This window comes from Simochromis diagramma, unplaced genomic scaffold (genome assembly GCF_900408965.1).
Source record: "Simochromis diagramma unplaced genomic scaffold, fSimDia1.1 OVJJ01000425.1, whole genome shotgun sequence".
Taxonomy (NCBI): Eukaryota; Metazoa; Chordata; class Actinopteri; order Cichliformes; family Cichlidae; genus Simochromis; species Simochromis diagramma.
This window is the reverse complement of record NW_024387005.1, coordinates 127,083-143,509: the sequence shown is the minus strand read 5'-3', so window position 1 is coordinate 143,509 and position 16,427 is coordinate 127,083. Positions and strand designations below refer to the sequence as shown.

At 53.1% G+C, this 16,427-nt stretch overlaps 1 protein-coding gene across 2 annotated transcripts; it reads right to left on the bottom strand.

Annotated features, from left to right (window-relative positions):
- Positions 1–2,758: 2,758 nt before the first annotated feature.
- On the bottom strand, positions 2,759–4,200 carry LOC120739278 (CD276 antigen-like). Of its 2 annotated transcripts, none has more exons than XM_040040992.1 (3): positions 3,424–4,200; positions 3,208–3,294; positions 2,759–3,096 (listed from the first exon to the last, which is right to left on the bottom strand). In XM_040040992.1, the coding sequence occupies exons 1-3, from the start codon at positions 3,821–3,823 to the stop codon at positions 2,936–2,938; spliced, it is 648 nt and encodes a 215-aa protein (XP_039896926.1). In that variant the 5' UTR covers positions 3,824–4,200; the 3' UTR covers positions 2,759–2,935. The 2 variants fall into 2 exon arrangements, with proteins under 2 accessions (XP_039896926.1, XP_039896927.1); XM_040040993.1 differs by having other exon boundaries at positions 2,759–3,093.
- Between the last annotated feature and the right edge of the window lie 12,227 nt (positions 4,201–16,427).

The window sequence follows — 16,427 nt, the reverse complement described above, 5'->3', positions numbered from 1 at the left end:
CAAGGAGGAAGAGAAACCAGTCGGCGTGTACGGCAGTCCCGAGAATAGGATCTACAGATTTCGCGATGGATACAAGGGCTCGGCTTTTATCCACTTCCTAGCTTCTAGTAACGACGTACGTATCGCCGTGTTGGTTTCGACGCCTTGTCAACTTGACCTCATTTCTGTTTCTTAAAGCTTTTTTCTTGTTCTTGTTCTTGTTGTTCTTGTTCTTGTTCTTGTTCTTCTTCTAATTCTTCTTCTTCACACACCCACACGTGCATATATGTATAAAAACCGGGTAAGTGGCGTACACACGGTAAGTGCTATGTTGCTACAGTTTCTGGACAAACATAACCTTCCAGCGCACCGATGGACATGGACGCCGAGTCTGCTGTTGCGAACGAGACGACACCTAGTCTACAGGAACACTGCTTCTTGACAAGAGGAGCGGAGGCGGATGTGTGGCACCTGTGGAATTCGTCTCGTTCGGCCTTAGCCTTACACAAAGACGACATCGCCCGCGTCCACGCGGTGAGGTCGGACATGGAACGTACCACGTTCTGTCAACTACGTATCGTGCGAGACGTGACGGTGTCCGGGTTGAAGGATCGTCGGTGTGTGGCAGGCCATGACATAGAGCTCCAAGAACCTCTCGCCGATGTCTCGCTTGCTGCCGCTGACAGCGAGCTGGTACGAATGTGTATGTCGAAGGGAATAAAATGTGCTGCGTTCCTGGAGCATTACGTTAAACGCGCTGACACCGAGGAACTTGACCTGGGCGAACGCATGCATTCGCTGTTTGTTTGCGCGACACGAGAAATGCTGACCAGGAAGTACGATATCATGCACCATTACCCACTTTTCAACCGGATGATGAGCATGTACTATGTGGAGAAGGACACCACAGCCCCCCCTTCGCTGCAAGATGTAATCGACCACGGAGGGCTGTTGGACAAGAGTGTTGGTGAACACGAGTCCTTACACGGACTTTCGGTCACGGGCCTGGACCACCTAGCCTTCAAACGTTGGAATTACCCTTACGTGAAGGACAACTCGCCAGACGTGACCTGTGGCGAAGACGAACCAGCTGAACCGGCTCAGGTTACACCGGAGCTAAAGTTCGAACTGCAGTCCGATCCCAAGTCCGAGTCGCTTACGTCCGACCGCACCTTTGTGAACAGAGATTCGGTGGCGGAACGGGAAGTCAAACCGACCGATGGGGTACACCAACGCCCCACGACCCCCGGTTCACCGTTTCTAACGACGCACGCGCCCTCTCACACCGCGCCTTCACAGCAGCGGGTGGAACACAACGGCGCGATACACTGGTTCAATAACCACCCGGGGACTTTGACGGACAGACCCGCGGCGTTCCCTTACAGGTTCGCCGTGCACGTGGGACAAGGTGTCACGTTCAACGATCTGATCCAGTACTGCGTGACGCGAGAACCGCAGGCTCAGATTGGATCGCTGCCGTCGCGTAGAGAATGGGGCTCTGTGAACCCAGTGCTGCTTATGGAGGACGATGTCGATCCTGCTACCGGGAAGACTACGCATTCTTACGTCGTAACATCCAGAGGACACCTCAGCGAGCTGACGACTCGGCCTTGTTACAATGAGGTCTTTCTGCCCGGAAGACCAGTGACTCGGTTGAATCTCGATGTGGACATGAAGTGCTGCGCGTCGTGTCACGCACGGTACACGGTGAAGGCCAACTGCGCGACGAGACGCAAGGTTAGCCGAGCGATGGCGAGTAGTTTGTTGTTGGTGGTAGCCGAGTCGTTACTGTCCATGGTGAACGCAACGCCAACGGCGCAAAGGGCCCAACGGCCCAATAGCCCTGATGGCGTAAGCCTGAAGGAGCTCACGAGAGCAATCGGTAAAGTGGCCGTGTACATCAGATCGTCTTCCGTGCAATCTAAGTTGAGCCTTAGGATGCTGTGGTATCTGCCCGTGGAACTGTGCAGTGTCCGTGGCATAGAGGCGTACAGGCCGTTATTGCAAGAAATGGAGAAGGTTTCTCTGCGCTACCTGTTGCTTTCGTACCCAGAGGAGACACGGGCCTGCAGCCTGTGCGATCTGAGCAAGGCGATATCGCAGAGCGCCTCAAAGAACGACGTTCGCTGTTTGCGACTGAGCGCAGACGTGCCTCGCAAAACGACAAGGCGTTCGGCCATCGACAAGGCTCCGTATGCCTTCAGAAAATCAGTGCGATTGCCCAACTGTTACAAACAGGGCACCGGATTCGAATACGTAGAAACGTTCAACGATCAGATCAATCTCCCCGGGTCCGGATTCGACCATCATCTTTCTCTTTCTGTGGGACTTTCCTCCAATCCCATCGCCGACGACGTCACGTTTCTGGGTGACCGATTCGCGGACTTACTGAAAGAACGCCAGGGGTTGCCTGCAATCCAATTCGACGCCGAAGACAGCCCCGACGGCGAACGGGTGGAGAATGAGGCTAAACGACTTATGGATTTGTGGGGGGTGCCTGTGACTGTTAGGCAAACTGGAACGGGGTTGTTCTGCGTGCAAGCCACGGAGAAGTCGACGACGTACCCGTGCCCCAAACATAACAGAGTGCACTCTACCTCTAAACTCAGCGCTCTCGTGTTTGCTACACAAACCAAACACAAATGTTTTGTCACTTAACAGTAATAATGCGTTTGGTGTTTGTTATGTACAACAAATAAAGAATCCACTGTGGAAATACTCGTGTTTGCTGTTATTGTGTACGTGTCTGAAAGCAATAATAAGTAAGAGAGACACACCGTGATGTTACTACAAAATATACAGTTTATTCAATTCAGGAAACACAACAAAGGTACACGCATACATTGATCACAAAGTACATCATTGACATTAGAAAATATGCTCTCAGCACAGATCATAAAACAAAATAAGTAACACGGTAAGTGACAGGGCCGATGCTATCGTCGTAACCGCATACTCAAGCAGTACGAGGAAGATGTGGCATTAAAGCCCTAATGCGTCTAACGTCGGTGTAACATGAGCAAATGGGACGATGACAATATACAACAAAGCCGACAACAGGCAGAAGTAGTAGGCCGACGACGACAGCTACGATCGCGTAGATCCTGGCTCCATCTGCTGATGTAGAAAAAGCAACAAGGTCACCGCAAACACATACACACACAAAGCGACCAACTGTGAATTGTACACAGAAAGGTCTGAGTGTTGTTCTTTTCTGAGTGTTCTCACCGTTTGTTGGAGTAGTGTCTCGATGATCTGCAGTTGTTAGAGTTTGCAGCGGTGCCTCTGTTGTCGAGTTTCTGACAAACGGCAAATCTAAACGCCAAAAAACAAAGAGTCAACGCTCGTCATCACACTGTAGCCTGTGTGAGTGAGCTTGGCACCACACAACACCTTCACCACCACCACCAACAACAACAACAACAAAACAACATTTGCTCTCACCGACTACAAGTTCGACGATCGCAAATTTCACCCGACTCTGTAGCTTTGGTACAAAACAGCGGTATCTGCCTGCGTCTCCCTCGGACACATTCGTGATCTTGAGGGAAATGTTCCCGTGTTTCATGGCGTCCGCGAACAACTGCGTCCTCTTGCGGTACGACGCGATCTTCATGTCGGGAACCTCGTTCTTGTCTCTGTATAGGTGAACGTACTCCACTCGGCTGAGCCGGTCGGACGGGTCAGGTTTGAGGTCGAGTCTGGACCACTCCACCGTCAAAACCCGGACGTCGAACGTGGGCTCCAGGTGACACGGCAGCACCACAGTGTCACCCGGAGCGGCTACGGTGGGAAGATTCGAACCAACCACCAGAATCTCACCTGGACAGAGACAGAAAAGCATACACCGTAAACTAACAGCTACACAGCTCCCTGTGTTTAAGTCTTCGCAAGGTTACGTTTAGCGACATTGTAGACATAACCGGGGTCCTGATATTATAACACACGCTTTGTGTTGTCGTGAATGAATAAAAATGCCGTTGATCAACCAGCATTCGCTTGTTGTCGCTGCTTCACAATAAAGAAGAAGACCACGCTCAATGAGTACAGGTTTCTTTTTATTTGGTTCACATGTGGAAAACACAATATCAAGATGTACTACAGCATTCAGACGGAGTGCACAGAACACCGCGGACCCACAACATTACATCAGGCCCCTCACGATACACCATAAACGACCATTACATGAACGAAACGGCCGTTAGAACTTGTGCATCTTGCCACGCCTGATGTTCTGTGGCAGTCCGGTGAATCGCGCCGGCGGCTGGGGCGTTTCGCATTCAGTGAAATGGTAGACCCTCTCGGCACAACGCGCCAGAGGTCCGATGGGTAACTCCATCCACGCCGGATCGTCGGAGTTCAACATGGGACTTCTGTATTTTACGTCGATAAGCAGTCCCTTTGTCCCACGCACGTTGCCTGTGGTGCAAATGTACTTCTGTCCTTTACGCCCACATCTATTCAAATCACGGAGATAGAACGCAGTGAGATTGCCGCCGAGTTTCCGCAGCTGGGTTTCGTCTGTCACAATGACATTCATGATAGCGCAGGCACTTGTTAGGGTGATCACGGGACACAGTCTGGGTTCGTGCTCTGCAGACTTCAACAACGCCGCGTAACGTAACCTGTGTACCTCGCCAGCCACGGTAACGTCGGAAGACTCTATGTCGTTTCTACTGTAACTCACAATGGTGCGCGCCGTGTGTTTCACCGGGGCGTCAGGCGGCGGCGGCGGTCTGTCGATTACATCGACGTGGGACACTGCCGCAGTCTCTGTGTCGTCGCGGCTAGCGTTGTAGCGCGCGATGATATCGCGAAGGCCCTTGCTGACCTCTGCTGTGTCATTGGCAATTGCAACCAAGCTGTTTTCCGTTGCCACGATGATGTCGCGAAGTTCCCTGCTGACTTCTGCTATGTCATTGGCAATTGCAACCAAGTTGGTCTTCGTTCGATTAATTTGCTCTTCCACTTTGGCAACCAGGATTAAAGTGTGCAAATCTAGACCTAATGTGGATGTTATCGTAGCAAAGCCCAGGGAACGTTTCTTCCTATCCGTGCGTTTTGAAGGCACGTCGGCCTCGGCGATGTAGTCGTAGTCGTCGGTCTCCGACGGGTCTTGTAGGCTTACGTTGTACCAGGACGCGTGCATGTCCACAATCAGTCTATTGCCCGCAGTCCAAGCGCACCAGGATACGTTGACGTCCCTGTGCTTTTCCGCTTCTGAGACGTCTATCTTCGAATCCAACGAAAACATTACATCTTTAGAATTTAGGGTAACGTACAACACGTCGTCGTACCAAGACAATGCAATCACGCCAGACCCGGAGTACTCCCCGGACATCTGTACGGCTTTCGCTAACCCTAAGCCCGCCAGGCTTAGTAGAGTTGGCTCTGCTGCGAAAGGTGTCGCCGTGACGTTTCTGCTGAACGGTGGGGGTTTCTGTGGAAGCACGGTGTTTTCGGGATCGACAATCGTGTAGCCAAAGAGCCAAGTTCCGTTCTCCGCTCCTACGGGGAGAGGGCCTTTGCACGTGGTAGTTAAATCTCCTCTGTTGAATACGCAGGGAAATGTACCCGACCAATGCTGAGCGGTGTACTCCGAGCAGTTGTCCGATTTCATGGAGATCTGAGTCCCGTCCACGGCGTAATCACCTACGATATGGGCTGTCATCCTCCAGTCGCATCTCGGAGGACTATGCCCCAAACGCCACCTAACGATCGACTTGTGTGGATCGTACACTGTCACCTGTCGCATGGTAGGGTGTGAGTTCAGACCTTCGAGCATGGCGGCGTGCAGGGATCCTCGGTCGACGATCCCGCCACATGCTCCGGCGATGGCAAGCGCAAGAAGCGCTACGGTAAAGTGTAAGCGTGCCATCTGTGTTCGAGTGGTCCTAATCAAAACCTTGTGCGCTTATCCCCTAGGTAGCCTGTGAATACAGAGCACAATTGACCCTGAAGTGTTTTCGCCTCGGTTGGGAAGGGTTTATCTATACCGCAGCTGGGGAGAAATCTACAGCCTGTGGCGGCTAGGTTTGTGCTGTAGGTCGGCGGCTCCAAACCCGCAGGTCGGCGGCTCCAAACCCGTAGGTCGGCGGCTCCAAACCCGCAGGTCGGCGGCTCCAAACCCGTAGGTCGGCGGCTCCAAACCCGTAGGTCGGCGGCTCCAAACCCGCAGGTCGGCGGCTCCAAACCCGTAGGTCGGCGGCTCCAAACCCGCAGGTCGGTGGTTCTAAACCTGCGGGTTGGCCAACCTAACGATTACACAGAAGAGCTGTGTGTAGTGTTACAATAAATCTAATCGTGTGTAGTGTTGCAATAAATCACGCTGTGTAATTGTGGTGTCTTTCAACAAAAATGAATAAAAATAAAGACAACTTTCACTTACAACTCACCATGCCTCAAAGGTTCTTTATTTGTTTTTTGTTTTTGTTTTTTTACATGCACAATACACAGCTCAACATGAAATAAAAAAAAAACAACGATACACAGACGTACGAGAGACAAAGGGTTGCATCTATTGCATCTATCGTCCATTCACAGTATCCCACTTTGGCTCCGCTTTCGCCTTGTGTACGCCGTCCCTAGTGCGTGAGGGCGAAGAGTCGACGTGTCGGAAAATAACCTCGACCAAATCCGCAGGATAAGCGTGGAGCTGATCGCGAGTATGGTACTGTTTTCCCGGTGCACCAGGCGACGCTTTAGTGTGAGCCCTCGGGCCTCTCTGGGCCACTTCTACATGTCTTCCTCCCACCATGCTAGCACACCTCCCGTTGCACATCAAGCCCGCGAAGGGGTTGTTGGTCATCAGTCTCGTTCGCTTCCTGTACTTGGCCTTGTACTGACAATAATCAAGCCGCATCACGTGTTTGTCTCCACGAGACACCTTCGCAACATTAGCTGTCAGCTTCCACTGACTGACTTTCCTGTTCTTGCGGAGCATTGCAGCGGTCACGCTCTTTGGGTGTTTGCCCACGTCATGATACAGCCTGTGAGAGACCCATCGTTTCCACACCATGCTCGAGTCAGGGTTCTCCACAAAGTACTGTAGCGAGCGGTTTCTTTTGTGGAAATAGTCGATTATCTCCGTGGTTTTAGCCACCAGCGAATCGGCCAACGTCAGATTCCGCGGCGTCTTAGCCGTACTTCTGGCCATGCTGTATTGCTCGCACGGCGGACCTGCGAATATCACATCGGGAGGCGGTCCGGACCAGTCCTTAGACGGATCCCAGTCCAAGATATCCACAACGATATCAGCGCCGTGTCGACCGTCGACGTCTAGCCTCCGCACCAGCCACCCGTTATCCACGAACGGTTTACATATACTGCCGATGCCATCGAACAGACTCAACAGTGTCCGACGACGGGAGACGTTAGGCATTGTGGAGTAGACATGTTCTTTTTTTTTACTAATCCGTTTACGTTAACCGAACGATTTGTCGTGGTGCGTGCGTGAAAGTGCACGGCGATGGCTCTGTTCTTGCTCGTGTTCGTCGTCTGCTTGTCCATGTTGGCCGTACTGTCGACGGCCCACGAGAGAGCTGCGTATGTACCCGCTGCGTCTAATTTGAGCACCTGTACGCATAACGCCGTCGGCTGTCCAAACCCGACGCATGTCATACTCCGCTGCGACGACACCGGGAGGCCGATCTGCAGATATCGGTGTCCGCTGGGGCGGCCTCATCTGTTTGCCGGATGTGGGGACGCGTGCCCTAATGGTTATCACGTTAGGGCGGCCGACCACCAAGATACCCTCATCCAAACATGTGCCCTGCACAAAACGTGTCCTTCGAACCAGCAAGTCATCCTTCCCGGTTCCCTTTGGCACGATACAATATGCGGCCACCCGGACGATTACACACCTATGCGCACGTTAGTCGAACCCCCCGCGTCGACGGCATTAGTCGACACCTTGAACGAGCTGACTGAACTCTGGATGGCGGGTCTGACCGAGGAAGAGTTTATGATACTATGCAAGTACTTTTCACCGTCTACGATATCCGACGAGTGCGGCAAGATCGTCGCGGACCGTTTGTTTGCCAATGGGTCGAGGGTCGCCGAACATCTGTACTATGCCCTAAACACATTGTCTTTGCTCGACGCGGCAGCTAGAATGCACAAAGACATATTGAAACCGTTTATGTCACCCGGACTGGATCCTACCAGTGTTGGAATTGAATTGACACACGAAGACCCTTTAACGGTAGACGTTTTCGGCGACACGCTAATCGTACAGGCCCGCGCAACCATACCGCTGGGCGGTGAGCGCATTTTCAGATCCGCAGACGTCATGTGGTACAGAGTGCAACGTGTCTCGCCTATGAAAACGACAGCCCCTCTATTGGTGTCCGCGACCGACTCGACCGTAAACCGCGTGGATCGCAGATGTGATATCGCCAAGGGTGCCGAGTGGAATAAGGACTACGCGCGGGGCTTCTTTGTCTATGTGTTTGACATTTCGTTGACCGTCAAGCCTCCGTCTCTCCTCGTATTTAGACACTTGGAAGTGGAGTTGTGGTACAACCGGGTTGGCCCTGACGGCAACGTTACAGAAAGTGTAATCACACGAGGAATACATTTGAAATATGTTTGGAAACACAAACGACACGCCGATTGCCATTGCGCGAACACGGCGGACTACACGGACCGCGACGGGCCTTGTTCGCCCAGCTGTGTGCCGTTCTCGCGCGTGATCTCAGGCCTGCCCGGCACCAACAACGATTGGAAGCTAGAGGTTTTTTACAATCCTGCAGAATCTACGCTAGGACGAAGCAGAGTCCTACACGGATCCGTCAAACCAAACACCGAGATCTTCTGCGTCGTGACACCTGCGGTTTTTTCATCTTGGCAAGGACCGAAAGCAGAAGCACCCTCCGCTCCCTTGGACGTGATGCGATGCGATGTCACCCTGCTAGAATTTAACATTCTCACAATCGGGGACGCGGCCGTGCTGCCCACGGACCAAGACAACGTTGCGAGGGGATCTAAGTGCACCCGTATACCGGTGAGGTCGCGCGAGGGGGCCCTGGCGAACGGCGAGCTATGTGTTCCTAGCGCGGTTAAGCACGCTATTGCGATCATCGATCGCCAAGGGTGGAGGACTGCAATCGGAGTGAAACTCCGATTTCACAACGGCAGTAACGCTCTGACGACCCCGACCCAGGAAGAACTGTCCGGTGCGCTAGACTGGCTGGCGCTCTTGAGGAGCGACGTTCAGATTGTCGTGATCGACGCGAACTTGGAGGAAGGCGCGCTTCTCGACTTGGATGCCCTCGGCACAACGTACGGATCTAGGTTTGACGTGAAACCGGGATTGACCTCTAGCGCATTGGCAGAGCTAATGCTCACCAGGGGTATTCACGCCGAACTGCTCGCAGGACTGACGCCCAGGCAGACCTCCGCGGAAAACACGTTACGGACGCTGGGACGTGTGGTGTCCCGACACGGTGCGTTTTTAGATCTAACCAACGTGCGCGTCCCATTCGAAAAGCGCTGCGATACGCTCAATCCCCAGATATGGCGAGCCGAAGGGTATTCCGACGAGCACGAGCTCGTCGTCGACGTGTCGGATGTCAGGCGACTGCAACTGTCGGGCCTCTATGTCTTCGACGAGCTGAGCAGACGCTCGAACAATCGAGGCGGCATAATAGTATCTCTGCCGTCTTCTGCGTACGAACTGGGACCCGATTGCGTAGGACCGCCGAATCCGACAAACAGATACAACGCACGCTCGGCGAACGCATTGATGTACAGCGAACAAGAACTCTCTGTGCTCGCACTAGACATGGCCAGATGGGGTGTCTCTCGGTATGGCTTGGGCTACCTCGACTATACGTTCGCTAGGGCTAGTAGCGTGCCGCTGTTCACCACGCTGGCCGACGCGATCGAGGTAGCCTCCACCCGTTTCAGGACGTTACACTACCGCTACACGAGGAACCTCGCGTTTGGCGACGGGGGTTTTTCGTCCGTAGAAGTCAACGGCGTGTACAAGCTAGAGGCAGGAATGTTTTTTAGACGCGTATCGGACGAAACTCCTCGAGTGAAAAGCTTCGTGTCGATGCCCGGTGTGCCCGAGTTGGAATTCGGGCTGTCTTCCGATATGAACGTAGGCTCCACTTTGCCTATCAGCAAACTCGCAATGGCCAGAGCCGCACGAGAAATGAGCTACATACCGTACGGGGCAAAGACGGTCCTTGTGAATCGGAGCGGAGTTGTCGTGTTTGTGGACACAGACGGGGATGTCATATGTTACCACGTTCCACCACCGACAGCACCGGGGGCAGCGCTTCGAACGTTGCCCTTTGGCGTCGCCGTCAAACACGCGGAGCGCAATCTACTGGGCGTCGGGTGCGTTCAAAGCGTACCCGGCGACCGTCGGCACACTAGGCTCGCGGTGACATTGCCCGCGCGGACTGAAACGGAGAAAGAGACGCTACTTGAAAACATACGGCTTATACGCCGATCGATGAGCGAGCCCGTTTTGTCGCTCGAAGACACGATCTGGTTGTCTCACGCGGCCGACGTTGAACAGCAGCGCAGGTCTGTCGAGTCGAAGCGAGAGGCTGGTGCGGTCACGGAAATGCACGCGATTTCCCTCGCCCTTCAATGTCTGCAGCGCTCCAGCTCATGCCTCGCGGTGGCTAATGTGGTTGAGAACGGTTGGCCTCAAGGTGGAACTGGGTACCCCGTAGACGTTCGGGGGTTTGAGGTGGAAGCGGGAGTGGTGCTAAAAATGATCGTCGTCGCGAACCACGGAGCGCTCACGGTTACTTTGTCCTGCGACCTGAAGCCGTTCGCCTTTGGTTCTCACGACACCAGGGTCAACAGACAAGCGTGCGGATACTACTACCGACGCGAACGCAGACCGTTGCTCGATCGGGTCGCATCCGAGATCGGAAAGATACAATCGATCAACACACGCATTGCACGCGTCATTACGGAATGGTTGTGTCACAATGAGACGTGTGGCGACGATGCCGGATCTCGTGGGGGTTATGCGATGTGGGCGAAGGACTGCGTTTCTGCAACGGAACGGCTCGCCGCTGAGGCGAACGCCACGGTGGTGGCCTTTGGTAAAGTTTCGTACGAGGCTGAGGCGCGCTTACGAAGCAACGTGCCTCGTGTGGCTGCCGCCAAGAGTCGCGTCGCAGCGCTCTCTTTGGTTGCTACTGTACTGGCTTTATTAATCAACGTGGTGTGCATCGTGATGCTATATTGCGTGTACTCGGGCCCTCGATCCAGAGAACACCGATATAGAAAGTTACAATGACGGCGAACGATGCAATCGCCTTACTATGCTGCTGCGCGCTGGTGCGCGTTTGCTGCAGCGGCACCGACGGAATCGCACCCAACGCCACGACCGATGCTCACACAACTACGGATGAGGAGGAGCACAGGGTCGTATTGACTCCCGCTCAGTGGAAGATACGAAGAAGCGACCCGCCTATATACGTAACGTACAACTTCGATTTGGGTCCGGATCTCTCAAAGTCGCGAATCGCACACCCGTCGTGCGCACAGATCGCATGCGAAGGACTTGTCGAATATCACACGGGATGCGACTCGTTGTGTTTGAGTGGAACCTGGAATCAGGTCGACGCGCTTCTCCGGACCGCGCTCCTCGGATACAACCGCGCGGTAGAGTCCTTGGACGCCAGTTACAACGACCTAGCCGCGATACTGGATACTCACATCGTGAACAGGATGCCGGATCACATGGCCGAGTCGCGAACGCACGACGCCGTAGGCTCGCAGCAGTACAACTCACCGAGAATCATAGATGTCTTGGAATATTACAGGGCCGCGATACAAGGAGGCCTGAGCGAGATCGCCAAAGTTCTACCTGCAAAGCAAACCGACACGGCGTCGCGTTTCAGCAACAACAGTACTCGCCTGCCACACATGTTGGAAACGTGGAAGATCGGAGTGTACACGCTTTCCACGCAGCTGACCACCATGGTCGCAATCGTCCAAGCGGCCGAACGGCGGCTGATACTGTGCGCCGAAGGCGTAGTGCGATCGGATATGACCGGCTGTGAGCCGAACCTGAGCGTAAAGTTTCACACAGACACTCCGGTGGCGAGCAAATCGGTGTCTGCGTCCAAACTGACTTTGGTCACACACCGGGAAACCTGGGAGCCTTTGTCGTTATCCAGGTGGTACATGTCGTTCGTTGACACCTCGCAAAACAACAGAGTGTGTTGGTTGACTAGTTCCGTGATAACGGACGGCAGCAAAAACTACAAAATGCCTTACTGCGATTCGAGGGGATTGTGCGACCCGTTGCAACTTGACGAGACCACGATCCCCTCGTGTGAGGTCTCTGTCGCCGGTACGCTAGATTTGCTGTGTCCGATACAATGCGGAGCACGTTGCAACGGACCGGTGTGTTACGATACGCACACGGAGATGTACAGTCTTCTTACATCCCAGGAAACGTCAGCCTCCGAGCACGGCTTCAGTCGCACCGCAAAGCCCAGATTGCTCACCCGAGCGCACTCCCTTTCGAACGCAGACCTACGCCAGACCCTCGCCTACGTCCACGACATAACAGTGGAAACGTCGAGTCTGTGGCAGCGAGCTCAGGATGTGCACGGTCTTATCGAAGACACAAAAACTCAAAGCCTCAATTATATGGACAAAGTGGACCGAGCTATGCGGTCTCACTGCGAACAGCTGACAGTCGATTACCAGCAGTCCTTCGCACGTCTGAACATTATGGCTTCTCTATCTGTCGCATTGTCAATTCTGACATGTCCGTTGTTGATTCTCATTTGCACAAGAATGAGGTCCTCGGTCGAACTTACCATCGCGAGACGCAGGGATACCGCGGAATTCCCGCTGCTGTAACGCGCGCACGTCTGCGCGTGCACGACTATTGCTTCACACCCACCCAGCACTCTATATATTAGCCTCGCATACCGTTGGACGCATCACAATCTCACGACCAGCGAGGGTTACCATGGCAAGCGTTGTGCTGAACACACTGGCGGTTGTGCTGTTTCTCGACCTCACGCTGTGTCGAGGCTCGCCCTTGGAATCACGTAGACCTTCGGCCAACATAACGGCTAACACCCTCGAGTCCGTTATTTCTGGAAAAGAGGAGCTAGCGCTGACAGCGGTCACGTCCCGGCCTGCAAGCGCTGGCGACGAGGAGCTCGCGCCGACAGCGGTTATTACACCCCGGCCTGCTAGCACTGGCGACGAGGAGCTCGCGCCGACAGCGGTTATTACACCCCGGCCTGCTAGCGCTGGCGACGAGGAGCTCGCGCCGACAGCGGTTATTACGCCCCGGCCTGCCAGCGCTGGCGACGAGGAGCTCGCGACCATCGATTACGGACAGCCGACTGAGGCGAGAGACAATGCTACATGGGTACGGCTGGCGTGTCCTACCGACAACGCGGACCATTTCATGACTACGGCTTGGTATACATGCTCGACCAACGATGAGCTTCAAGGGATCTATCGCATTGACAACGGCGGAAAACTGGCTAAATATTCCACATGGTCACATCTTGCGCCAGCGGTGATGTACAATATCACAAATAGCACTGCTCTCAGTGTAACTGAGCGTGAGGCGTGCTCACAGGACCAGTTCTATGTGTGTCAACGCTGGGCGAAGGTCGGCCGGCAGAACCAATGTTGGCTCTTTAGAATAAAGAACTGTACTGTGGAAATGTCCCCATCCTCCCACTATCCGTGCCGGTGCACGTCGCCGAGGTCTACTGTAACAACGATTGAATCTAGCAAGTCGCCTTCTTTCACAGCTTGTGGTCTGGCGTGGTTAATGTGCATTACCACCTTAATTATCAACCTGTAACGCGACGCACACTCTGTCTCTGTTGCATTGTACACCACTGGCAAAATTGTATTGTGGACAACCCGTGGTTTCGCCAAACCGACCATCATCCCGCGGCCCAGGCGCACAACAGCCAAATTCACATTAGCAGGCACCATCTACCAAGTCGCCTTCCTCTGTGGACGAATACACTGTGTTATCATCGCCAATATTAACTATTAACATGTAACGCATGCTATACTCTCAACATCAATGCCCGTTGCACGCCGCTAGAACACATTGTCTCTGGACACGCCATGTCGTCAAGAAAAACAACCACTCCGCGACCCAGGACAGCCAAAGGTGCAGCGGCCGACACGGCACCGGTCGATAAGCCCTCACCGACGCCGGCGAGCCAGGCGAAAGGAGCCGCGCGAGGCAGAGCTGGACAACTTCCAGCTCCCCTCATCCCCGAAAGGCTTGCGTATGTCTACGACCAGGCGCTTATGAAGGAGCACTACAACAAGCTGTTGCAGATCTCCAAGGTGCACCGTATGAAGTTCGAACCCGTCACGAACGAGCGCGGTTACCAAACCGCCAATTTAGTAACCCTCATATGCAGGTTACTCGAGAAGCGCCACGGCGCGGATGAATGCGAAGACGCCGTGAAAGCCTGTCTGCCTATACGAGAACATCATGTGGCGCTCCTAACGCACACCATGTTCGTGACCATGGTCGGAACTATAGTGGCCAGAGCCTTGGAGCAAGCCAGCGTCGGCGTCGCAGACAGTCCCTGGTCGGATCTACTGGCCGACAGATACTACGTGAGAGACCTACTGATTCACGACTCCAGTAAGACGAGCGGCATAGAATCCGCCGCCTACTCGGGTATCATGGCGTACTTCATGGAGGCGGAAGCGGGTTGCGACCAGCATGCCCACGTCGACGAAAAAACGGTTCTCACCAAAATGGCGAACCACGGATTCTATCACCACTACGATCGCAATCCTCATCACCCAGAGCACAAAGGCGGCGCGGAAATGAACGAGCCGGCTGTCATAGAGGCCGTCGTGGACGGGTTGGCCTGTATACTGGAAAGGGGAAAGCGAGAGGATCTCAACACTGCTGTAGATTGGCTCGGTAGGTACAAAACCATCCGTTTTCCCTGTGAGAGCAACCGCACGTTCGCAGGGTGCGTGCTCAACGCTCTCAAACAGTACATCACCGATACCGACTTCAAGCTGTTGATGGACTTTCGCCGCGCCGTCCACGCTCTAACGGGCACATATGTAGCCTGGGAGCCTATTACCATGGATAGGGCTATACCGTCGTGCTGCCCAGACATGAAATCCCTCGCAAGAGGCCTTCGTAAGCTTGCAGTGTGAGCCGGTGAACAGCAAACGATAAGAGGCCATGTGATTGTAACCAATGTGTCGTCCCACACGATTTGGGAGGTTTTCTTTTTTTTTTACGCAATCTTGTTGTTGAGTGTAACCCACGATATTATTATTTTTTATTTTCTTTCATTGTGCCCATCAAGGCTGTATGTTCATTTCTGTTTTCTTCTATTATGCCTTCAAGGCTGTATTATCGTTTGAGATGTGAAGGTTTTACACGATCTTGTTGTTGAGTGTAACCCACGATATTGTTATTTTTTATTTTCTTTCATTGTGCCCATCAAGGCTGTATGTTCATTTCTGTTTTCTTCTATTATGCCTTCAAGGCTGTATTATCGTTTGAGATGTGAAGGTTTTACACGATCTTGTTGTTGAGTGTAACCCACGATATTGTTTTCCAAAACACAAAATCACAGAGTCGCGGACTAGGGAACATGACACACGATGTGTTGGCTGTGTTGTGTGCCATTGTTGCTTTACTCTTGTCACCCTACATGTTTCCAGTTGTACAGTGTGCAGTTGTGCAGTGAATAAAAAGTCTCATCGCTTCATATATTTTCATTGTGTGTTGATCTTTTTTAGTGTCTACAAGCTCAATTGGTTTATTTTGATTCAAATGCGGGAACATGACACACGATGTGTTGGCTGTGTTGTGTGCCATTGTTGCTTTACTCTTGTCACCCTACATGTTTCCAGTTGTACAGTGTGCAGTTGTGCAGTGAATAAAAAGTCTCATCGCTTCATATATTTTCATTGTGTGTTGATCTTTTTTAGTGTCTACAAGCTCAATTGGTTTATTCTGATTCAAATGCGTCAAAGGCTCTTGCGTGTGGACACTCGGGTCTCAGTCACCGCCTGTGTATGTATGCAATATCGGACGTCACTAGCGGTGTGTAAAAAAAAACAACAAAGTGGTGTTAGCTGTTTTTCTGGATACCAATGCCATCACCGGCATCGACATCACGGCTCCAGCGATCGGAGGTCCTCATTTCTAGACTGGCAGCAACACGCTAAACGGATTTTGGTATCTCAGCGTTGTAAGCACAACGAGGTCTCTAAGTACTAGTTGTTTGGTCTGGTCGGCAGTTAGGCTGAGTCACACGCAGTGCTTGGCGAGAGTGGTGCGACTATGGCAATCGCGACTGTACATCAACTGGAAAGGGAAATCCCAGGCCTGGAGTCTCAAACGGAACCCCTTGTGTCACAACCAACGTTGTTCGCCTGCGGATTCCACAAAGACACGTTTGGCCTCGGCTGGGACGAACGAGGGTTGT

Coding starts and splice junctions, on each gene's coding strand:
- LOC120739278 (XM_040040992.1), bottom strand. CDS start 3,823: ATGCTTTTCTGTCTCTGTCCAGGTGAGATTCTGGTGGTTGGTTCGAAT. Junction 3,295..3,423: donor GATCGTCGAACTTGTAGTCG/GTGAGAGCAAAT, acceptor TTTGGCGTTTAG/ATTTGCCGTTTGTCAGAAAC. Junction 3,097..3,207: donor AGACACTACTCCAACAAACG/GTGAGAACACTC, acceptor TTTCTACATCAG/CAGATGGAGCCAGGATCTAC.